The following is a 24,421-nucleotide window of genomic DNA, read 5'->3' on the forward strand; positions in this document are numbered from 1 at the left end:
TCTGCAAAGACGATCCTTTAGCTCAGGACAACTTCATCACATTTACTTTTGGCCATAGCATGAGTATGGTGGTCAGAGGGCAACTTGCAGGAGTCGGTTATCTTCCCACCCGAGTCCCAGGGATGGAATTCAGGCTACCAGGCTTGACGAGAAGTGCCTTTACCCGCTGGGCCATTCTGTCAGGCCAAGAATAACTTTAAAATTTTAAAGTGTATCAGCATTTGCCTGATTCTATGTATGTGCACCAAGGGCATGTCTGGTGCCCACAGAGGTCAGAAGAGGGCATGAGATTACCCTACAACTGCAGCTATAGACGACTGTGGGCTGCCATATAGGCCCTGCCTAAACAGTAAGTGCTTGTAACTGCTGAGCCATCTCTCTAGCCCCACAAAAAATAACTTTTTAAGGATATTTACCAGGCCTTCCCTTACTAGGCTCTTGGAACTTTTCTCTCTCTCACCTTCTTAAACTTCAATAATTAAGTTTTCCAGTTCTACTTTCTTTTGGGGGGGGGCGTGGGGGAGGTGAGGAGGTGGGTGGGCAGTGTTCAAGGCAGGGTTTTTCTATGAATCCTTGACTGTCCTAAAACGTGCTGTGTAGACCAGGCTGGCATCAGAAGTAGAGATCTGCTCACCTCCCCATCCTGAGCAATGGGATTCAAGGTACGCACCACCACACCCTGCTTAGTTCTGATTCCTTCAGGAAATATTACATGACCTCTGAAGTATAAAACCTTTGAAACCATTTGATAGTCATCCACTGAAAATAAACCCCTGCCTTCCTTTGTACGGGTACCATTCCAACCTCCCCAAAACGTAAGAGTACTTATTCCCACAGACCTCAGCAACAGTCTGCATAGAAGTGACAATATGATGGCGGCAAGCTTAAACACACATTTAAAAGGTGCCGTAAACACAGACAGAAACTCAGAGAGGTTTGATCGTGCACTGACCAAATGCTTGGGAAACTGGATTTCAATAGGAGACAACTGGCAATAAAGAGAACACCTATACAACATACAACCTTCAGACTTAAAAACACTAGAGACCTAAACTCTGCACTTTTTTTTCTTTCTTGGAGACAGGGTCTTACATGGAAATTCTGGCCTGCTTCTACTTCTCCAAAGCTCAGATCAAAGGCACAGGACACCAGGCCTAGCCCTCAGCATCACTCTTAAATAAATGCTACATAAGTGGAAGTAAAATAAAAAAAAGAAAAAGAAAAAAAATATATATATATATGGACAACGGAAAGAACTTTAAAACTATTAGTTTTGCCACAAGACTGTATTTTCATAAGAAAAACTGGGAGGGGGGAAATCACTAAACTACATTACCTCTAAATTTTGAAACCTAATGAATAAACTATCACTAGTGCCCAAAGAAGCAAGGACTTAATATTCTGAAAACTACTTTAAGCATACCAACTTGTATATCCCCTCCCCCCAAACCTAAGTTGACATCTTTTTTTCCTCTTAAATTCCATGAAACAGCTACTAGAACGTTTGAATATCAAGCGTGGTGGCAGACATTGGGACATTTTGTTTTAAACGAGAATCTGACAGGTTAGCCAGCTAGTGAGAGAAACGGGCTTGGAACCAAAACTGGGGCAGCAATTCCAGACCACCTTCATAAGTCCTTTGCGTACAGAATTTCCCGAAACCCTTTTTATACACTTTGGGGAGGCAGAGTCGATAGCGAAACGTCCTAAACGGAGCCTTAGGTCACAGCAGAAAGAAGACTCTCAAAAGCCACTAAAACAGGGCAGAATCCAGAGGACGGGGGCTGGGAAGGAGCAGCGAAAACACAAAGACAGGAGAGGTACGAGTCGGCAGCCCGGCCGGTGGCACCGGTGAGCGAGCGGGAAATTGACTCCGCCTCACTTCCCTCGCGCGAACAGTGGCTCGGCCAGCGAGCGCCATTGTGGGTTCTCCCAACTTAGACGCCCAGCTCCTGCCACCACCCCACCCGCTTCTGTCCCCACCAGCGTCGCCGGCCCGGACGTCGAAGCATGGCCGGACGCACTCCGAGGCCGATGGCCTAGGCCGAAAGGATACACGTTCAGACGTTGTCCCATGTCCTGGAGGAGATTGGCCGCCTGCTGGCGGTAAGAGAGTTCTTTATCGGAGTCCACGCCAAAGCGACGCGACGGGCTGTTCTCCAGCTGCTCGCGAGTAAAATACCACCGCTTGTTGTTGTTCTTCCTCTCTCCCTCCATAGTGCTTCAACCAAGAGGCAGCGGCGGGGGCTGCGAGCACTTCCCAGCGTCACCGGAGCGGCGACACACATCCGCCGTGCCGAGACTACTGCGACGTGACGAACTTCCTCCAAGGGGCGACCACCGAGGTTGTGACACACTTCCGCCCAGAAAGCCGAAGATTCCAGCGCCGACTTCCGGAATGACCCCTCCGACACCCCGTAGACGAATCCACAGCCAGTCCGCGGCTAAGAACGGACCGGCGGCCGGGACGCAGGATCCGGTCGTGTGACCGCCAGGTGGGCGGGACTATCTGACGTCGTTCTTTAAAGGTCTCGTCTTTCCGCGCGAGAACTGCGGTAAGGGGGCCTCACCGGCGGGCCTCTAGTTAACGCTCGCTGCGCTTGGCTGGGTAGTTTCCGAGGACGTGCGTGATGGAGGCCCCTTTGTAACACCGGGCTTACGGAAAAAGTGGCAGGGGAAATAGGCGAGACTCTCAGAAAACCGAGAAAGGACGAGACAGTGAGTGGCCCTGCCCCGTGCAGAAACGCGAAAGCCACTAAAAGGTTCCTGGGTTCTTAGCTCCGGCATGGAGAACTCCGGCGCGTTTGGAAACCGCTCTCCTATTTTGTAGCAGCCTTTCCTCCCGTTTCACTGCGGCCAATCATCTGGAAGGAATAAAATCAACGCCACTGAGCTTCGTTTGAGTGTTTGGGGGGGGGGGGTAAAGGGGCCTTTTTTTAAAGATTTATTTATCTTCATTTATGTATATGAGTACTCTGTAGTGGTCTTTAGACAACAGAATTGGGCATCGGATCCCATTACAGATGGTTGTGAGACACCATGTGGTTGCTGAGAATTGAACTCAGGACCTCTGGAAGAGTAGTCAGTGCCCCTACCCGCTGAGCCATCTCTCCAGCCCCGGGTAAAGGGGTCTTTTTCTCTCTTTCCTTTCTTATTTTTGTCATCCCTGGAGCTCAGAGGGGCGTCGGGTTTTGCCCGAGTGCTGGGATTAAAGGCTTGCACCACCACCCCGCCACGCTCAAGGACACCACCGATCGTTTATCGTTTAGGTCTGGAGGCCTTTTTTCTTTTGCATTCTTTTCTCTTTGTCAGTGAAGGCGATAAGCTTGCAGGCTCAGATTCCAAACATCCAGTCAGGGAGGGCCCAAGGTTATGCAAGCTCCCCTGCGCGTCAGGTCAGTAGTTCTAGGAAACCCACCCCGTAGGGAAAGGTTATCAAGCGAAGGAGATCAGGAGATAATTTGTGTCCTGCATTGGGGAGGATTATCAGAAGAAGGAGATCAAGAGATAATTTGTGCTCTGGCCTCACTCCCAGGTCCACTTTGTGAGGTTGTAAAAAGCAAGCTGGGGCCGATGTCCGCCTCAGCCTCCTGGCTGCACCAGGGTGTCTCTGTCCCCGGGCCTCGGTCGCTGCCTTGAACTCGGTATTGATGTTCACACAATCCCAAACTCTAGATCTTTTGTTTACCAAGAGCCCACTGTATCCACCCACTAGCAAGGGGATTGGCAATCAATCTTGAAGATTTGGGGTCTATTTTTTTCGCCAGAAGTCCTCTGGGAAATGTGTCTGCATAAATGAGGGTCCCCTCGAGGTGGCTTAGCAGGTAGGAGAGGCTGCTGTCAACTCTGGTGTGAATTCAATCCCCGAGAACCCCCCCCCCCCATCATAGATCGAGGAGAACTGACTCTAGCCAGTTATCCCCTGACGACCTCAAGTGCCCCAAGGCTAAATAGTTTAGAAGCCCAAAAGTATCCTAGGATCTGCTCATGGATGAATCAAAACTGCCTCTACCATGTGGAAAGTTACCACCAGCACCATGTGGAAATTTTCTAAGTTCAAGGCCTCTGTTAAGTCGCAGCCCCGCTCCAGCTTTCCAACCTGAGCGGGATATTTACCTGGGATACATAACAAGAGCCAGGACTACATAGAGAGATCCTGTCTCCAAAAAAAATAAATTATATATATAAAAAAAGAAGTTCCCATGTTTTATGTATGTCACTGTCTCTTTTTTCAGTTTTTTCCTCTCATATACACCCCAACTGCAGTTTCTCCTCCCAGTCTTCCCCAGCCTCCCCTCTCCAAGATTCCTTCTTCAGGGAGTTTTTTTAATTTAAAAACTTGAGTGTATATACATGTGCTGTGCATACACAACATAGCTTTCACATGCCTCAGTGTAAGGCTAGACATCAGAGGATAATTCTAGAGCGTCCTTTCTACCACAGGACCATGTTTACCAAAGATTAAACATGGGTCATCAGGCTCAACTCAGACACCTTTACTCAACCGAGCCATCTCACACACCCTCAAAGCCTTTTGAGATAGGATTTTCACTGTAACAGCCCTAGCTGTCCTGCAGGCAGGCAGATCTCTGAGTTTGAGGACCAGCCTGGTCTACTTCATGAGTTCCAAGACACGGTAAAACCCTGTCTCAAAAGGGGAGGGCTTGGGAGGATGCTGATAGATAGGGAATGCCACCTGGCTACCGTACACAGCAGCTCACTACAGCTGTGCTTACCTGCACCAGTCAGGCCAGTGAAGAGTCCAGCAAGGACAGGACAGGGGTGATGGCTGCTGAGGGGAAAGTGACCACTGGCCAGTTGCCCATGACCCCACACCCATGTGCAGCTAGGCAGCACTAACTAGAGTCACTGAATAGGGAAAGGAGGCCATGCAGTTAGGAAGGACAAAATGGAGGGCATCTGGGGGAGATGGAAGAGGTGGGGGTGGATGCAGATGATCAAAATACATTGCACAAAGTTCTCAAAGGATGACAGCAGTTTTTTTAAAAGGTAATGAGCAAAAAAAGAAAAAACAAAAAATAAAAGGTAATGAGCCTGCAGGCCATCAGTGTTAGCTCACACTTTTAATCCAGGACTTGGGAGGCAGAGGCAGGTGGATCTCTTAGTTAAAGGCCAGTCTGGTCTACAGAGTGAATTCTTGGACAACCAGAGAAACCCTGTCTCCAAAAAAAAGAGAGAGAGAGAGAGAGAGAGAGAAAGTGTGTGTGTGTGTGCACTGCAATTTGAATGTAACGTAAATTAATTAAACAACTCGATAAGCCCGGCTGTGCTGGCACACACCTTTAGTCTCAGCACTCAGGAGGCAGAGAGATTGGTGGGTCTCTGTGAGTTTGAGACCATCCTAGTCTATATAACAAGTTTCAAGATAGCTAAGGCTACATAGAGAAACTCTGTCTTGAAAATAAAAGAAAAAGTAATGATCCTTGATACCTCAAGCTTCCTGGAATTATTTAGCTCACGCAGTTGCAGCTCCATGGAGAACCCACAAATCCTGTGCTCTACTGGACAAAGGAACTGCCAGTTACGGTAACGCTCCAAGCCTTTACCATGGTTACTAGAACCTGGAGCTCCAGTGTAGACATTCTAAAGAGAAGGGGATGCTGAGATGGCTTTCTTCAACTTATATCTACTAGGATATCAACATTACTTTCAGAGTAAAAAGAGAAACACAGCTCAAGAAACAAGTAAGGAGGACTCAGCACGGTGGGCAGAGGGCCATGCCTTTCCTAAGAGAGTCTTAGCCACTTCCGAGTCATTTCCTTTCTGAGCAGAGTTAGAGATGTTCTTTCATGACCAATTGTTAGCACAGTTAAGTTTGCACAGCAGGGACAGCCGCCACTCAGCTCCACTTCCTGTTACTTCATAGCATTATTAAGATACATAGTTTGAGCCAGCCAGCACTCAGGAGGCAGAGGCAGGTGGATCTCTGTGAGTTCGATTCCCAGCAACCACATGGTGGCTCACAACCACCCGTAATGGGATCCAATGCCCTCTTCTGGTGTGTCTGAAGACAGTGTCAGTGTACTCACATACATAAAGTAAATAAATCTTTTTTAAAACGTTGAAAGCATAAAGGTGGAGGAGAAAGGATCTCCGGTAGAACGGAACGGAAATGTAATGAAGGACAGACATTAAGTGTGGCAAGGCACTGAGCAAGGCATTGTGGGATGGGGAAGCGGAGCGGAGAAGTAAAAACCCAAGATTGAAGCATGGCAGACGGCTCGCTCCCCGGGTACGCACCCACTCTGGTCTTTCTAATTCCACCAAAGTTCTGTTTATCTCTCCATAAAAACCCTAGGAACCCTTAGTCTTGTATCAGCATCTCTTTCCGGCCCGCAAACCCCACCCACCACCACCGCACAAGGTCTCAGCATTATGTGATGAGACTATTCTTGCTTTCAAATGAAGAAGTCTTCTGTCCCCTCTAGTAGAAAGCACATCCTTTAGAAAACTCACAAACTGCCCGCACTCCAGGCCTGTAGTAGCCTCTCCTGGCTGCTTCAACCTACTTGCCCCTGGTCTATGGGACTACCTTACCAGAAACGAAGATGGGTAGCCTGAGGTGCCGCTACCCAGTTCATTTCTCACGACTACTGTTAAGGGCTGGAAATGTAGTTCATGGCATAGTAATCGCCAGACCAAGGCCCTAACACCCACTCAAAACTAAAATTTAAAAAATATATAAATAAAAGAAAACAAACAGAACTAGTGGACAAATGCTTGACACCAGCTCATTGGGACACAGCATTCAATCCTCCTCAGTTTCTTTCTTTTTTTAGAGATTTATTTATTTTATGTATGTGAATATATTCCCTTCTGACACACCATAAGATGACATTGGTTCCCATACAAATGGTTGTGAGTCTCCATGTGGTTGCTGGGACTTGAACTCAGGACCTCTGGAAGAGCAGTCAGTGCTCTTACCTGCTGAGCCATCTCTCCAGCTCCCTTAATTTCTTTGCAGCACACACATAGACTGCACTTTATAAAAACCTGGCTCCTGTACTGACTAGTTTTATGTCAACTTGACAGAAGCTAGAATCATCTGAAACGAGAGAACCTCCAATGCCTCCATTAAGATCCGCTGTAGGATATTTTCCTAATTGGTGACTGATGGGAGAGGGTCCAGCCCATGGAGGTCCTGGGTTCTATAAGAAACCAGGCTAAGCAAGCCAGGAGGAGCAAGCCAGTAAGCAGCACCCCTCCAGGGCCTCTGCAGCACCTCTTGCCTCCCAGTTCCTGCTCTGAGTCCATGTTCCTGACTTCCTTCAATGGTGAACTTTGATGTGGGTGTATAATGGCCAAATAAACCCTTCCCTTCCCAAGTTGCTTTGATCATGGTATCTCATCGCTGCAACAGTAACCTTAAGACTGTCTTCTATGGGGCTGGAGAGATGGCTCAGTGGTTAGGTCCTGAGTTCTATTCCCAGCAACCACATGATGGCTTACAACCATCTGTAATGGGATCTGATGCCCTCTTCTGGTGTGTGTCTGAAGGTAGCTATGGTGTACTTGTATAAATAATAAATAGATAATATTTTTTTAAAAAAAGACTATCTTCCATGAAATAATACAAAAGTATCCAGATAGCATCTGCTCACTCCAATTTACTCATTCTGCTGTTGTGACATCAGAACTTTGGTGACCTATACAGAATTTAAGGTTAAAGGCTGGACTTGAAATATATTACTCCTGCCTGCTGCTAACTTCCCCCTGCTCCGTGTTTATATGTTCAGGTGCCACCTTAAGATACAGACAGACAGGGCTGGAAAGATGGCTGACCGTAATAAAGTGTTTGCTTCGAAAGCATGGGGACCTGTTTGATCCTCAGCATTCTCCTGACAAGATGAGGCAGAGACAACTGTAAGCCCAGCACTGGGGACTTAGAGCCAGGCAGATCCACGGGGCTCACAAGCCAGCCCTAGCGGGGAGGTCTAGGTTCATTGAGAGAGTGTCTCAAAAAACATTAAGGGGGAGAGAGCTGGAGAGATGGCTCAGAGGATGCTTTTCCAGAGGCCCTGGGGTCAATTCCCAGCAGCCACATGGCAGCTCACAACTGTCTGTAACTCCAGTCCAGCACATCCAAACTTTCTTCCAGACTCCGCAAGAGCCAGACACACAGAAGGTGCGCAGACATATGTGTAGGTAGAGTACTCATACACATAAAAATAAAATTATGTTTAAAAAAGGTGACAGGGGCTGGCAAGATGGCTCAGTGGGTAAGAGCACTGACTGCTCTTCCAAAGGTCCTGAGTTCAAATCCCAGCAACTACATGGTGGCTCACAACCATCTGTAATGAGATCTGATGCCCTCTTCTGGTGTGTCTGAAGACAGCTACAGTGTACTTACATATAATAAATAAATAAATCTTAAAAAAAAAAAAAAAAAGGTAACAGCCGGGTGTGGTGGCCCATGCCTTTAATCCCAGCACTCGGGAGACAGAGGCAGGTGGATTTCTGAGTTCGAGGCCAGCCTGGTCTACAAAGTGAGTTCCAGGATAGCCAGGGCTATACAGAGAAACCCTGTCTCAAAAAACCAAAAAAAAAAAAAAAAAAAGGTGGCGAGAAAGACACCTAAAGATGACCTCTGGCCTTCACATTCACACATATAGGCATATAGGTAAGTGTACATACACACACACTTGCATACATACTTGCATACATATGCATATACCACAGACATATGGACATATGAAACCAGGTGTGATGGCTCATATCTGTAATCACAGAACATACAGGTCAAAGCTGGAGGACTGCCACAAATTCGGGGCTAGCCAGGGTCTCAAAGTGAGGCTTGGCCAACAGACTGACCCTGTCTCAAACAAACAAAAAACATAGAGATTATTTCTAGTTAGTAATTTCCTGTTTTTAATTTATTTTATGTATCTGAGTGTTTTGCCTCCGTATGGATCTGTGGACTCAGGTCAGAGGCAGCACCGGATTCTGACACTGGATCCTCTAGAACTGGAGCTATGCCGACAGTTGTTCGCTACCACAGAAGTGCTAAGAACTGAAGCCAGGTCCTCTACAAGAGCAACTAAGTAGCACTTAATAAGTAACTTTGTTTTATGCGTAAGAGTTGTCTGCATCGATGAACCCACAATGACTTTCTTCTAGCCTCTCACATACAGATGGAGAATTCTAGGTTGGGAGTCTTGAAAAGATAACTTGAGTGGACTCTAGTTTCCACTTAGAAGCCTTTCTTTCTGAAAGGTTTTCGTTTCTATTCCCCAGTGTTCTGAAACTCTGTAAGGATAGAATGCAGGGCAGATCTTTTTCATGCACTGTTGCCATCCCGGAACCCATGTCCTTCCCACCTGAGGAATTCTGTTCCCTTTTTAGTAGTTGTCTCTTCCCTCCTATCTTTTTCAAGTTCTCATTTGTAAGCTATAAAACCTCCTGAGTTGATCATCTAACTCATTACATCATTCTCTATATTATTTATTATTACCCATTGTCAGGCTTCCTCACTATTACCTCTCAACTGCCAATGTTTACTGTGTAACAACTTTCCTAAAGCAAACAGACTTAAACCTATAAACATGTCTTTCCCACATGGTGGGGGGAAAAGAGAACCCCTACAGGCTGTCCTCCGACCTCTGCACATTCCCCAAGGCAATCTCACATGCGCGTGCGCACGTGCACCCCCTCTCCAATAAAACAATTTTTTTTTTTGAGATGGAGTATCAGTATGTAGCCCTAGCTGGCCTTGAACCGACAAAGATCGATCACCTTCTGCAGAGTGCTGGGGTCAGATGCATGTACCACCATGTCCTGCTATAAATCAAAAGCAAAAACAAGAAAAAAATAACATTTTTTAAAAGTGGATAGTGACAGAGGCTCAATACTTGAGAGGTTGTACTCTGTTCTCCATACACATTTCTTCCTCCCTTCCTTTCCCTCTTTCTTTCAGGGATTTTTGCTTGAGACAGTGTATTATATAGCCTAGGCTGTCCTTGAACTTGCTATGAAGGTAAAGCTGTCCTTGAACCCACCCCTCTGGTTCCACCTCTTAAGTGCTGGGATTACAGGTATGTCTCCCATGCCCACCTTTTATTCTGGACTTTTTTCTGTTTTGTTTGTTGGCTGTCCTGTAAATCACTCTGTAGACCAAAGGCTAGTCTCCAAACTCACAGAGATCCACCTGCCTCTGCCTCCTGAGACTAGGACTATAGGTGTGCGCCATCACACCCTGTCCCTTTTCCCGGTATAGTTAAAAGGTTTCATTTTGTTTTAAGATTTATTTATTATTATACATAAGTACACTGTAGCTGTCTTCAGACACACCAGAAGAGGGCGTCAGATCTCATCACTGGTGGTTGCTGGGATTTGAACTCAGGACCTTTGGAAGAGCAGTCAGTGCTTTTACCTGCTGAGCCATCTCACCAGCCTCCCAAAGGCTTCATTTTTAAAGTTATAAGAATGAGGGAGGGAGGGGAAGGTGTGTGCACATGAGTACATTCCCCAGGGAGGCCAGATCTCCTGGAGTTGAAGTTAAGGTGACTGTGAACCACCTGAGTTGGGTGCCAAGGGCCGAGCTTAGGCTCTTAGGAAGAGCAATGCGCTTTCTAACCTTTGAGCCCTCTCTCCAGCCCCTGACTCTGGAATTTTAACCTTTTCAGGCTGTGACTGACCAAGAATAAATGAAACTTAAGAGTATGAAAACACAGATGGGGGAACTAATCTGTATTTTAATTTCCAAGGGCCATTCTCCTCCTGGTTTTCCCTTTCCCTGTCTCCATGAATATTATACATTATTTGACATTATTTTCTGTTTTCTGCCTTAGCTCTTTTTTCTCTGAGCCCTTCACCCCCGAAATTACTGAGTTCTGTGGTAGTTGTTGTTATTTTAAGATATATTTATTTATTTTCTGTATATGAGTACACTGTCGCTTTCTTCAGACACACCTGAGCCATGCATTGGAAGCTCTCACCTCTACTCAGCTCGCGCTGCTGTGCCAGAAGTTCTGTAGGCAGAGTTCCTCTCCTTGCTGTCAGGCCTGTTTTACACGCTGCCCTCTGCGGTGGCTCTTCTCCCCAGAGTATGGGACATTTGGATGAATTAGCTCAGATCTACATGAACCCTCCACTACAGAATCTTAAAGGAAAAACACATCCTTGTGGTGGCACGCGCCTTTACTCCAGGCATGTATAAGGCAGAGATGAGTGAATCTCTGAGTTCAAGGCCAGCCTGGTCTACAGGGTGAGTTCCAGACAGCCAGGGCTACACAGAGAAATCTTGTCTCAAAAAAACTAAATTAAATTATACATCCTATGCTCTGTTAGATAGTTTCCTCAAATAGTTCTTTTTGTTTGTTTGGTTGGTTTTTCTCCAGACAGGGTTTCTCTGTGTAGCCCCAGATGTCCTGCAACTTACTCTGTAGACCAGGCTGTCCTGGAACTCAGAAATCTGCCTGCCTCTGCCTCCCAAGTGCTGGGATTAAAGGCATGCGCCACCAGGCCGGGCTCACTGCAGATGGTTATCAAACATCTCATCTGTTACATTGTTCCCTTGACAGTTAATATAAATGTAATTGATAATAACAATATTTTAGCTTTATTTCATTTCATTGAGGCAGGATCTCACTGTGTAGCCCAGACGTACCCTGTCTATCTGGCCTGCCTGGTGCTCACAGGGATCTGCCTGCCTCTTCCATGTCCCGGTGTTAGGATTAAAGCTGTATGCCAAGATGATTGCTTATTTTAGCAGAATTGAGAAAGAAGAAAGATAAACTCATAGGAGCAATCTATCATTTTTAAAAAACATTTTTGGTGACATAATTTAAAATTTTTAAAATTTAAGACTAGTGCGAGGAAGTTCTCTATGCCCTTTGCCCTAGTTAGCTACGTGTCATCATTCTGCCTGGCTTGGCTTTGTTTCTTATCCAGTTGGCTTTTTTGAGGTTAAAAATAATTTCTCATACTCTCTTTACCCTGTTTCTGTCTGTCTGTCTGTCTTACTTTCTCTTTTCTTTTCTCTTCTTTTCTTTTCTTTTCTTTTCTTTTCTCCCTTCCTTCCTTCTTTTCTTTCTCTCTCTCTCTCTTTCTTTCTTTCTTTCTTTCTTTCTTTCTCTCTCTCTCTCTCTCTCTCTCCCTCCCTCCTTCCTTCCTTTCCTCTTTCTTTTCTTTTTTCTTTCTTTCTCTCTTTCTTTCTCACTCTCTTTTTCTCTCTTTCTTCCTTCTTTCTTTCTTCCTTCCTTTTTCCATTTTGAGACACGGTCTCAATATGTATTTCCACCTGTCCTAGAACTAGCTATGTAAACCAGGCTGGCTCAGACTCACAGAGATCCTCCTGCCTCTGGCTCAGAAATGCTAGGATTAAAAGTGTGAGCCACTACACCCTGCCTGTTTGCATTTCGTAAGAACTATCACCCAGATACAGTTATTCATCGTCATTCTGCCCATCCGTGCTTTGTCTGTAAGTGAACCTATTAACTGCACAGATACAGTTTAGCAAACCGTTAGCGCTCCTGTGTCATCTAATTACCTGCAGCCCAATATTCCTGTTCTGCCAGTTGTCACATTAATGTCCTTACAGCAAAATGTTTCCTCAAGGGTCTAATTAAGGCTTGAGCTCTGCACTTAATGAGCATAGCCCTTCGGTCTCCTCTAATGTGGCCTGGTTCTGCTGCCTCTGTTTCATGGCACTGATGTTTTTGTAGTGTGCATACAGGACATTTTGCAGCATGATCCTTAATTTGGGAATGTACAATGATTCTTGGAATTAGATCTGGCCTAAGCATTGGGGGTGGGAGTGATAAATGACATCAGTACTTCCCATGGTTCAGTGACTGATGCTAAGGACATAACACCTCCATCATTCATTTATTCCATCCTATCCCTCAGGCTCTCTCAGGCTCGATTGCTCCTCACACCAAATGGGTACACTATAATTGGTTCTAAGAGACATACGATTTACAGAATTTTTTTAAAGATTTATTTATTCTATATATGTGAGTACACTGTAGCTGTCTTCAGACACACCAGAAGAAGGCATCAGATCCCATTACAGATGGTTGTGACCCACCATGTGCTTGCTGGGAATTGAACTCAGGACCTCTGGAAGAGCAGTCAGTGCTCTTACCCGCTGAGCCATCTCTCCAGTAATTTACAGAATTTTTATTTTAGTATATTGTTACTATCTTATTGTTAGTTATTAATTTCCTCGTGTTCATGCTCTATAGGTTAAACCTTACTACAGGGATGTATATACAGGAAAACCATGGTCCATACAGAGTACAGCGCTGCCCACAGTCTAAGGCATTGACTGAGGAACTTAGTGCATACTTCCTGAAGACAAAGGGGGACAATGTACTTCCACCCATGCAGCCTGACCCTTGTTCTGACCACATGCACTCAGGCTTCAACCTGCTCGGCCAGCTCAGAGCAGCCACACTCTGATGTGGCCCTTCAGCCAGCCACACCGGCATCTCTGTAAGAGAACCTATTTAATAGTCGTCTTCCCAAACACTTACTACCATGGGATATTTTTATCACAATTTTTTCTTTGAAGGATGATTTTTTTTCTCCCTCTCCTAGTGGGTGTGAGTGTATTAAAACATTCAACTCAAAAAAAGCTCCTCTTGTTCCCTTATTACAGTCTTAATGAAAACTCACTGAGTTGAGTCAACACAGTCAGATATTCCTCCAGTCCCGAATCCTTCCTTTCTTTTCCTCCTGATTAAAAAAATAAAACAAACCCACAGGACTTGGAGAGATGGCTCAGTAGTTAAGAACACTGGCTTCTCTTCCTGAGGACCTGGGTTCAGTTCCCAGAATGCACTTGGCAGCTCACAATCATCTGTAACTCTAGATCCAGGCAATCCCGATGTCCTCCTCTGGTCTCCATGGACACAGAAGGCATGAGGTGTTCATACTCTCAGGCACACACAGACACATTAAACCTCTTTTTAAAATATGCAAAGAGGACAGGGACAGGGAGCAAGCTTCGATCCGTCCTTAACAGGCAGAGCCTCAGTTTCATGTGGCACCCAGGGTTGTGTGGCCTGAAAGAGCCAACACTACACAGGTCCAAAGTGCTTCTGACCCCTTACCAGCAAATGGAGGTGATGGTCTACCTTTTTCTCATAGAGATTAAACAGTAGGAGCTGAGGGTGGTGGCTCATGCTGTAATCCCAGCACTTGGGAGGCTGGAACAGCTCAACCCAGGCTAGGCAGTGAGTTAGCTTCATGTAGAATATAGATGAACTGGGAGGTGGCTGACTGTGTACCACACTTGTGAGGAGAACCTGACAGCCTGAGATTCAATCTTTTTTTTTTTTTAAAGGGAACATTTTTTTAAATTATTTATTTATTATATGTAAGTACACTGTAGCTGTCTTCAGACACTCCAGAAGAGGGCGCCAGATATTGTTACAGATGGTTGTGAGCCACCATGTGGTTGCTGGGATTTGAACTCAGGACCTCTGGAAGAGCAGTCAGTGCTCTTAACCGCTGAGCCATCTCTCCAGCCCCCCTGAGATTCAATCTTAAGAGCATACCTAAAAGCCTGATGCAGGAGTGCACACTCCTGTCACGCCCCAGGGAGGAGATAGGAGAGTCTGACAGCACAGGTAAGCCTAACATATGCAGAGGCCAGCAACAAGAGAGACCGTGTCTCTAACAAGGTGTAAGGCAAGACACACACACACACACACACACACACACACACACACACACACACCTGTAGAGGAAGGGAAAGGAGGAAGGAAGGACATACCTTCAACCCTGCCTGCCATGTCCCCTGCTCAATCTTAGGCTTCTTGGTCTCTCTGAGCCACCTGACTGGTGACTGATCCACTTGCTGAGAACCAAGACATGCTCGCCTGTAAACTCCAGCAGAGGGCACTGTAGTTCCAGCTTTTCAAACAGGAGCATGTGTGGCACAGTTCAGCCAACAGTGGCCTTGGCCAGGGACCCTCTGTGTGCCTTTGTACATAGGACAACTGTATGGAGCTGTATCCTGAAACCACACACACTTATAACCACCACAAGCCATCAAGTTTCATCCATGAAACTAGACAGGGAGCTGTCCATGTGCCTCCCAACCAGCGATGAAGCCTCCAGAGTCGGCCCACTTCCACACTGGTGACTTTATAGCAGCAGAGGGGCCACTTTTCCTCAGCCTTTCCTCCATGCTTTTCCTTACTGGGACTGGTCCGGCTCACTGGGAGAGCGACCTACTAAGTTCCACTCTTTCCTGCTTCCGGTGCTGACTTTCAGAAATTACATCCTACATTTAGTAGAGCTCAGAGACCATGTGCTCTCCCTCTGGATTAATATTTCATATCTTCCATCCAACTCAAGGTTGAGTTTAGGTAAGCAGTCACATCTGTGCATATCTCTCTCTCTTTAATTATTTATTTCTCTTTATTTATTTATTTATTTTATGTATATGAGTATACTGTAGCTGTCTTCAGACACACCAGAAGAGGGCATCGGATCCCATTACAGATGGTTGTGAGCCACCATGTGGTTGCTGGGAATTGAACTCAGGACCTCTAGAAGAGCAGCCAGTGCTCTTAACCACTGAGCCATCTTTCCAGCATATCTGTATACATCTCTAAGGAGTCTGATGCTGTCAGTCCAAGTCCTCTGTCTCTCCTCTATGTGGAAACCTCCACATAGCTATTTCAAGATGCAGTTGTGTATGATCAGAAAGAGAATCTCTGGATCCAAGCAATTCAGGGGAAACTCATGTTTCTACCTCAACCACAGGCAAATGACTTAAATTCTCTGTTTTTGTTTTTGTTTGTTTGTTTTAAGTCCCTACTTATTAGGGGACACATGAGTATTGGCTATCTTTATCTCTAGGAAATCCACTTTACCTAAGTAGTCTGAAGCATTAAGTCGCTCTGCGGCTCATGCCCCATCTGCTTCCCCTACATTCAGAATGAGCAGGCACACCACTAAAGGAAGACACAAAAGCACGAAACTGGCCTTGCATGGCAAACTTACCCTGAGAATATGGTTCCCTGGGCCCCTGCTTCTGTCCCTTTCCTCCCGAAGCACAGATAATGACCTTGCGTCATCAGGGAAGACAGAAAGTACAGATAGCCCTTCGAACACACGTCAGCAAATCATCTTAATATCCCCAGGCCAATACCATTGGATATGACCTCGATAGGGATAATTTTCAAATTAAAAATAGGTTTGTGTGTATGTCTGCTCTATGTGTATATGATGTCTCTGTGTGTGTGTGTGTGCACTTGTGTGTGTGTGTGCGTGTGTGTATGAGTAGGCCTGTGCTCACACGGAAGCTGGAGGAGAGCCCGGGATGTCCTACCGTTCTCTCTACCTTGATCTTTTGAGGCAAGGGCTCCTGAAGAACTTGGAACTCCCACTTTTTGACTAGAATTGCAGCCAGCAAACATCAGCGATCCCCCTGTTTATTATGTCTCCTCTGTGTTGGAGTTACAGGCATGAACGCATGCGGCCCCACCCAGCCTTGTCAGTGTGAGGATATTAAACTCTGGTTCTCAAGTTAGCAGAGCGAGCTAACAGTCCTGACTACTGGGCCAGCCAGCCCAGAAGTCATAGTGGTTTTATGTACAATACCATAACATTTTCTCTCATCCTGACCTCATATGAATTTCCCATTAAGTGGTATTACCATTTGTAAACCAGCAAGACCAAGACAATTGCAAGTACTGTATAATGACTGTTGCCATTAGAACCTGTAACCAACCCTTAACCTAGAAGTCAGACTTCAAGGAGTTACCGAGTCTGTGAATAACTAGATACTAGAGCCATCCCCTGCTCACATGACAACCTATAAGACTGAAAACTCTGCATCATTAGTTAGGATGAGACCAAGATCCACCCAAGCACTCTCGTATCATCCAGGATGTCTTCAAAGTGCAGTCAATGCATTAAATGTACTCTTGTGGCAACTCCCAACATATGGCCCGATGCTAGAAGAAGCTATTCACGGTCCCTCCTATTTCCTCAGGAATCACGTGTCTCTTACCCACCCTTCGTGCCGGCACCTTCCAAACCTGGGCAGGCTGGGGAAGCTATAAGCTACCAAGGATATCTCCCAGTTTGACAAGAAAGAAAAAAAGAAAAAAGAAAAACAAAACCACAGGAACCTTGGGAGCAAGGTGCATGCTCGACTCAAGTGGCAGGCATCCAAGTGGGTGAGACTGTCGCGCAGACTCCAGACACAGCTCCCGTCCATATGGGAGGCTGAGAGCGAGCCTGCTGCTTGGGCTCTTTGACATAACAGAGAACATCATCTGGTTGCATCTTAAGAAACAGTCTGATGCCTGGAGACCAGAAGGTGCTCTTGCTGTCACCTGCATTTAAAAACCATAATTTACTCTCAGCCCAGATTCCCAACACCCACCAGAAACATGCCCACGATTACTCCTCAATTCACAACAATTTGTCCAAGAACGTATTGCTACTTTTACTTTGCCCGAGGCTGAACAACCAGGCTCAAATGGTAGCATTGCCAGAAGCAACCCCTCATTGCTGGCACCCACGATGAAGTGCAGACCAGCCCCTGCTGCAGGCCAGCATCCCAGAACAGCGCTGTAGCAGAGCTATCAGAATGGCCAGCCCCTCTTACATCTGCAGCTTCACAGAGGTGACATCTAAACTGTTCCTCACTCCAGTGGGGTCCTCTGTCCTAGGATGTTAAAGATTTCATTTGGAGGACAACATGGAGAGGCGAGGAGAGAGATGCTGAGGGAGTGAGGCAGAGCTAGGGAGAGGAGGAAAAGAGTCAGGGATTGGGAAAGAACACCACAGAAGCAACATCGAGGCGATGAGTCAGCCATCTTCAACAGTTTCCAGAGAGAAGGGTAAATACTGATCTTGTCCCTGACAAGCACTAATAAGAAGGAAAAAATAAAAATCTGAGGGAGTGGGTCAGAGCCACGGCTCCCGGAGAACAGAACAGAGACACGGAGAAAGGTGAAAAGCTGCGCCTTATTAGGGGCCTGGCTACGGGAGAAGAGGTCAGGGCCCGGCTTCTTTACAGCTTGGGTGACAAACTGTGTGGAACAGCCAAAAGAAATCTTGGAACAACCCTAGACAATGCCCTTCTTTTCACCCCTGACCAAGCCATGCTGTCCTGCATCTTAAAAGTTGTCACATCCACTCCAGAGCAGACACTGTTGCACTGGACATTACGGTGAGCACTGCTGGCCCCAGCCACTCAGTCCTGCCGGCTGCTGGGAGAAACAGGATGTAATGTTGTTTGGTGCCCATCACTGGTAAAAGCTCTGAATGGACACAGCTTCCTTGCAAAACCATCTTTAGCTCAAAATCTAGACCACGAGGCTGGAGAGATGGCTCAGCGGTTAAGAGCACTGACTGCTCTTCCAGAGGTCCTGAGTTCAATTCCCAGCAATCACATGGTGCCTCACAGCCACCTATAATGGAATCTGATGCCCTTTTCTGGTGTGTCAGAAGACAGCTACAGTGTAGTTACATATAATAATAAATAAATCTTTAAAAATAAAATAAAATAGAATGAATGAATGAATGAATGAATAAACAAACAAACAAATAAATAAATAAATAAATAAATCTTAAAAAAAAACAAAAACAAAAAACAAAACTAGTCCACAGCTTAAATTTCCACACTGGGGAGGCAAAGGCAAGCAGATCTCTGTGAGTTCAAGACCAGCCTGATCTATACAAGTTTCAACACAGCCAGGGCTACAGTGAAATAGTGTCCCAAATATAAATAAACAAACAAACAAACAAATAAATAAATAAAATCTAGATGTGTTTGATGTAAGCTTAGCCTGCTTCCTTTGCTTTGAGAGGTCCAGTGAAGGAGAGCTGGTCTTCTTTGTGAAGCACAAGATCTACTTTATAAGAGATAATTCCAAAACACAACCACCTTGTACCCACTGTGAAACCTTTCTGGGTCCCCCAACCCCCCACCCCTGAAGCTGGTCCCTCTCCACATCACCACATCACCCAGCATTCTAGATTCCAATCAATCAACAGAGTGTTCTCTCTCTCTCTCTCTCTCTCTCTCTCTCTCTCTCTCTCTCTCTCCCCTCTCCCTTCTCCCCCCTCTCTCCTCTCCCCTCTCTCTCCTCTCCCCCTCCCCCCTCTCTCCTCTACCCCCCCTCTCCTCTCCCCCCTCTCTCCTCTCTCCCCTCCCCTCTCTCTTCTCCCCCCCTCCCCTCTCCCCCCTCTCTCCTCTCCCCCCCTCTCCTCTCCCCCCTCTCTCCTCTCCCCCCTCCCCTCTCTCCTCTCCCCTCTCTCTCCTCTCCCCTCTCCCTCCCCTCTCTCCTCTCCCCCTCTCCTCTCCCCTCTCCCCCTCTCTCCTCTCCCCTCTCCCTCCCCTCTCTCCTCTCCCCCCCTCTCCTCTCCCCTCTCCTCCCTCTCTCCTATCTCTCTCCTTTCCCCTCTCCTTCTCTCCCTCTCCCTCTCACAGCTCTCATCCTGCTGCCTGAAGCACCTTCCTAATTCTCCCCTAGCCCCCGATTGCTCATCTTCCAGGACTTAGCAGCCTGACTTCCCCTTTCAGACCCATTTGTTCTATGCCAGTGTCAGGCTTGGGAAAGTCTATGCCTGTTTGCACCTGCATTGGTCCTAACTATCTATCCAGTCTCCTGGGTCCAGTGGAAAGCCATTCAAAATCTGGGAGTCAGAGAAGAGTGGAGGGTTTCTTGTGAACCCAAAGTTCTTCCTCCCTCGCCTCTATCACAGGCCAGAGGATTTAATTCCTGGGATACTGGAACTGAATGCCAGAGCGAGCTAGGGAAGGTCCCTATGTGCCTAGTTGGCACAGCAACCAGGAAAAATCAGAGAATAAAGTAGCCTCATTTGCCAAGTATTCAAAATGGATCTTCTCATTTCAGACCAGAAGGATGAAGTGCCCACAAGGCTTCCCCCGATTATCTCAGAAGATGGTAATTATTCTGTGCACCAGAACAGCCATGAGAGGTACCAGGAAGCTGTGCGAAAGGTGTTGTTAAAAACGTGTAAGTACCTCGGAGTGGGAAACAAGGAATGAGTCCAAGATGGTAAAGAGGGGTTAGGATGTCACAGGCTCGGTGATGGGGAGAGGGGGGGTGCTGCTGTGTTTTCTAAGGCTCCCAGAACTGTGAGGATCACAGCACAGAGCTGGAACAGGAAAGAACATACGAGGTGTTTTTGTCTGCTGCACCCGCTGAGGAGGAGGAGAGCCAGCACCTGCTTTGTAATTTGAACTGAGCCCAAACTCCAAACAAGTTGGGTGACCTTGGTGAAGTTCCTTCAGCCATTTAACCTCTCCCAGACACTTGCAAACAGGAGCTCTTCGGCTGCATTCAGAAAAGCTTGTAGGGCAGACTCTCGATGCATACGGTGTGGCGGTGTGGCATAGGGATCTTCAAGGAACTGTGTTCTCTACAGAAAGCTGCTCCTACCCTGGCAGTGGTGGCCTGCTCCTTTAATCCCAGGACTCAGGCAGTGGTGGCCTGCTCAGAACTCAGAACTCAGAACTTTAACCCAGAACTCAGACACAGGTGGGTCTCTGAGTTCGAGCGAGGCCGGCCTAGTATACAGAGTGAGTTCTAGGATGGCTAAGGCGTCACAGGGAAACCCAGTCTCAAAACAAACAAATGAAACAAACAAGCAAAGAGGAAGGGGAGGGGAGGGGAAGGAGGGGAAGGGAAGGGCGCCATTTCTGGGGCTGGAGAGAGAGAGAGATGGCTCAGAGGTTAAGAGGCCTTACTGCTGCTGCTCTTCCACAGTACCCGAGTTCTGTTCCCAGCACCCATGTGACAGTTCACTGCCTGAAACACCAACCCCAGGGGATCTGATACTCTTTTCCTCCACAGACACCCATAACACAGTAAAAGCAACAGGCGCCACATATGCATACACAAATAAAAGAGAACGCGTCTCCTTTAACAAACTCCAACTTTGCTTTATCAAAAAAGGCCAGCCCCGCCGGGGCGTGGTGGCACACGCCTTTAATCCCAGCACTTGGGAGGCAGAGGCAGGTGGAGTTCTGAGTTTGACGGCAGCCTGGTCTACAGAGTGAGTTCCAGGACAGCCAGGGCTACACAGAGAAACCCTGTCTTGGAAAAAAAACCAAAAAAAAAAAAAAAAAAAAAAAAAAAAAAAGAAAGAAAGAAAGAAAGAAAGAAAGAAAGAAAGAAAGAAAGAAAAAAAGAAAAACCAAACAAAAACAGAAGAAGAAGAGGGCATCAGATCCCATTAAAGATGGTTGTGAGCCTCCATGTGGTTGCTGGGAATTGAACCTCTATAAGAGCAGTCAGTGTTCTTAACCACTGAGCCATCTCTCCAGCCATATATACATATACACACACACACATATGTATGTATATATGTACATACATGTGTGTGTATATATACATGTGTGTACATATACACACATGTATGTGCATATACACACATGTATATATGTATATATGCACACCTGTATGTATATGTGTGTATGTGTATATATACACACATGTATGTATATATGTACACACATGTATGTATATACACACACATACACATGTATGTATATATATGTGTATATACACCTACACATAATTTTCAGATTGACTTTCACTACATTGCTCAGGCTTAAACTTGTGGTCTGCCTGTTTCAGTCTTCCAAGTAACTGAGATTACAGGCCTCCATAGGTCAGGCCTAAACTAAACTAAAAACTTTTAGAGATCAAAACAGGCAAATATAAGAAAGAGGGCATTTAATTTATTTCTAACAGAAAAAAAAATTAAAGCTTATTAATTAATGGGAAAACAGCTAGGTAAAATGTAACATTTAGTCAAAGGATTAAGAATTTTAAAAAATTCTCAAGATTACAGAGAAAACCAGAAAATATTAGACCATAATTTGATCTTTAAAATATGAAATTTTGCAAGGCCCAGTGGCCCACCCTTTAATCTCCTGGCACTTGGGAAGCAGAGGCAAAACTCCCTATGAGTTTGAGGCCAGCCTGGTCTACATAGTAAGTTCCAGGACAGCCAGGGACATGCAAAGGGGACCCTGTCTCAAACAACAAAAATATATTAATTGACAACATGAGATTATGAAAACCAAAGCAATAGAGGAAGGCAGTCAACATTAAACCTCTGGCTTCCACACACACGCACACAGGAATGAGAGCATGTGCACATGCACACGCAAGCACGCACATGCACACGTGCGCGCGCGCACACACACACACACACACACACACACACACACACACACACACCTTAGTCAGTAAGGTGCTTACACTGCAAGCAGAAGGACCTGAGCTTGATCCTTGGGCTTGGAAGTACACACTCATAACTCTAGAGCCGCAGAGGGGACAGGTGTATCTCTGACGCTGGTTGACTCTGCAACCAACTTGGCCTAATCATGGAGCCCCTGGTCCTAGTGACAGACTTTTCTTGACGGCTCCTCGGGAACCTTTGGCTTCCGTGTATACCTGAATATACACAAGCCTGTATGTAGGTACACTTTCACACACACAAGTACCTTATATAATATTTTGAGCAGCAGGTGCTTGACGATAGCATCTGCACGTGGTTTCTCAAAGTGGGTGGGGTCATTTTTTTTTCCGTTTCAGGGAACTCCTCAGAATGAGCAGATTACGCGTTACTTCAGACAGAAGGGGAACAGTGAGTGAGGGCGATTGAGAAAAGATATTGAGGGAGAAGATAGAGACTTGACGGGCTGGGGGCTGGGGGGACACCTAGGGGGTCCCACCGCTCAGAGGAGACAGAGAAGAGAGATGGGGGGAGGACTGTGGAGCAAAGTGACTGGAGAAGGGCAGTGACCGGGATGTAAAGTGAATAAGTAAAAAAAATTTTTTTTTAATATAATAAAAAATATATTGAATCAATACTCCATTTTGTACACTTCCCAAGTGGGTTTCCACCTGTTTTCCCACAAGTCTTAGAGATGGGCTTACTTAGTACCAGGAAAATCCAAGACTAAACCATGTGACCATGAAGGGTGTGAGATGGTGGAACCCAGAAGTGACCTAGGGTGTGTCAACCACATACCCAGGAGCCTTCCGCACCTGGTCACCTTCCATACCTGGTTACAACAACTTCCTGGACCGTGCTTTTGATCCCAAGACAGAAAAACAAAAGACTCTGGAGGAAATGAACACCTGCCTTTCTTCCCAAAAGTCCCCAATCAGGTCTTCAGAGTCCCTGTGACTGATGCTCAGAACTTCAGCTTCTGGCGGTCCAACATCCCAGGCGTGCGTCCAGAGAAAGCCATTCCTTGGATCAAGACTCCACACCATTGTCTCATTAAAAGCCCAATGACCAGGTGAGGTCTTGGCATCATCTGATGCTGAGGAGGGTCAGGGTGGGAGATCAGCAAAAACTCTCTCCCCACAGTGAACCCGGAGTCTGTTTCAGCTCCATTTAAGTGTCAAGCACCTTTAGTTCCAGCATTGGGGAGGCAAAAGCAAGTGGATCTCTGTGGTCTGTGAGTTCAGAGCCAGTCTGGTTTACAGAGTTCCAGGAGAGCCAGAGCTCAAAAAAGTGTGTGTGTGTGGATGTCAGAGTATAGAAGAGGTTTGAGCCTTATCAAGGAAAGTGGGCCTCAGACCCTGGGGCAGTGTGGTCTCTACATGGTGTAGCTGGATCTGTCTGCTTTGCTTTATGGGTGACACTTTGAATAGGCACAGAATCGATGTCTCTAGCATTCCTGCGGGGTCCTGAGGGTGTTTCCACCCCAACCAGCATCCATTGACAGTAGTCCCTCTCCATCATGCGTGCCCACATGCCCAGAGGCAGTCACAAAGGTCTTTTTTTGGTTTTTGTTTTTGTTCTTTTCTGAGACAGGGTAACCCTGGCTGTCCTGGAACTCACTCTGTAGACCAGGCTGGCCTCGAACTCAGAAATCTGCCTGCCTCTGCCTCCCAAGTACTGGGATTAAATGTGTGTGCCACCACACCCGGCAGTCACAAAGATCTTGTATATCCCTTTCCCTTTATCCTGGCGTGGCTCAATCTGAGACAGTTTCTCTCTTTTTCAGATTTGTGGACCATTCTCATCTCAATGACAAAACCTTCAGTCTTTACTGAGGAGCGCATGCTTGCAGGACAGATGAAAACTGGAAGGGAGGGCGAGGAGGGGGTGAAGATGGCCAAGCCATGAAAGAAGTGGGGAGAGGGGGGAAGAGTGCAGAATAAACAAATTGAACTAAAAGGCACTTTTGCATCCTGGGTGTGAGGAGGCAAGGGAGTTATCCCAAGGCCATGAGTCCTGTGTGAGATTCCTCATGAAGCTAGATCTTGGTGTGAGAGAAGTGAAGGGCTATAATGGCAACACCAGAGGTCTAGACCTAATGCACGGCAGGGGTCAGAGCAAACACCTGGGGTGAGACATTTGCCCTCAGGATGCTGAAAGGCCTAGAGCAGTCATGCTGTCTGAGGAGGCTGCAGCTTTATCCTGACAGGCACAA

The 24,421-nt window shown here is 46.4% G+C and overlaps 2 protein-coding genes and 1 long non-coding RNA gene across 5 annotated transcripts in view; 2 read left to right on the forward strand and 1 right to left on the reverse strand.

Moving 5' to 3' along the window:
* Ccnt1 (cyclin T1) overlaps window positions 1-2,317 on the reverse strand; it is a 29,047-nt gene extending 26,730 nt beyond the window's left edge. For all 3 annotated transcript variants that reach the window (NR_160872.1, NM_009833.2, NM_001368702.1), the window contains exon 1: window positions 2,057-2,317. Coding sequence is in view for 2 of the 3 variants with exons in the window: in NM_009833.2 (NP_033963.1) it covers window positions 2,057-2,217 (161 nt within the window). In the remaining variant the exon portion in view is untranslated. The remainder of the gene's footprint in view (window positions 1-2,056) is intronic.
* On the forward strand, window positions 1,905-5,445 carry 9330020H09Rik (RIKEN cDNA 9330020H09 gene). Its single transcript, NR_028442.1, has 2 exons — window positions 1,905-2,106; window positions 2,220-5,445. It is a non-coding gene; the product is annotated as an RIKEN cDNA 9330020H09 gene (long non-coding RNA).
* A 139-nt stretch (window positions 5,446-5,584) lies between these two features.
* On the forward strand, window positions 5,585-24,169 carry 4930415O20Rik (RIKEN cDNA 4930415O20 gene). Its single transcript, NM_001201322.1, has 4 exons — window positions 5,585-5,705; window positions 19,851-19,973; window positions 23,134-23,278; window positions 23,993-24,169. The coding sequence occupies exons 1-4, from the start codon at window positions 5,627-5,629 to the stop codon at window positions 24,039-24,041; spliced, it is 396 nt and encodes a 131-aa protein (NP_001188251.1). The 5' UTR covers window positions 5,585-5,626; the 3' UTR covers window positions 24,042-24,169.
* The last annotated feature ends 252 nt before the right edge of the window (window positions 24,170-24,421 follow it).

Source organism: Mus musculus, chromosome 15 (assembly GCF_000001635.26).
Source record: "Mus musculus strain C57BL/6J chromosome 15, GRCm38.p6 C57BL/6J".
NCBI lineage: Eukaryota > Metazoa > Chordata > Mammalia > Rodentia > Muridae > Mus > Mus musculus.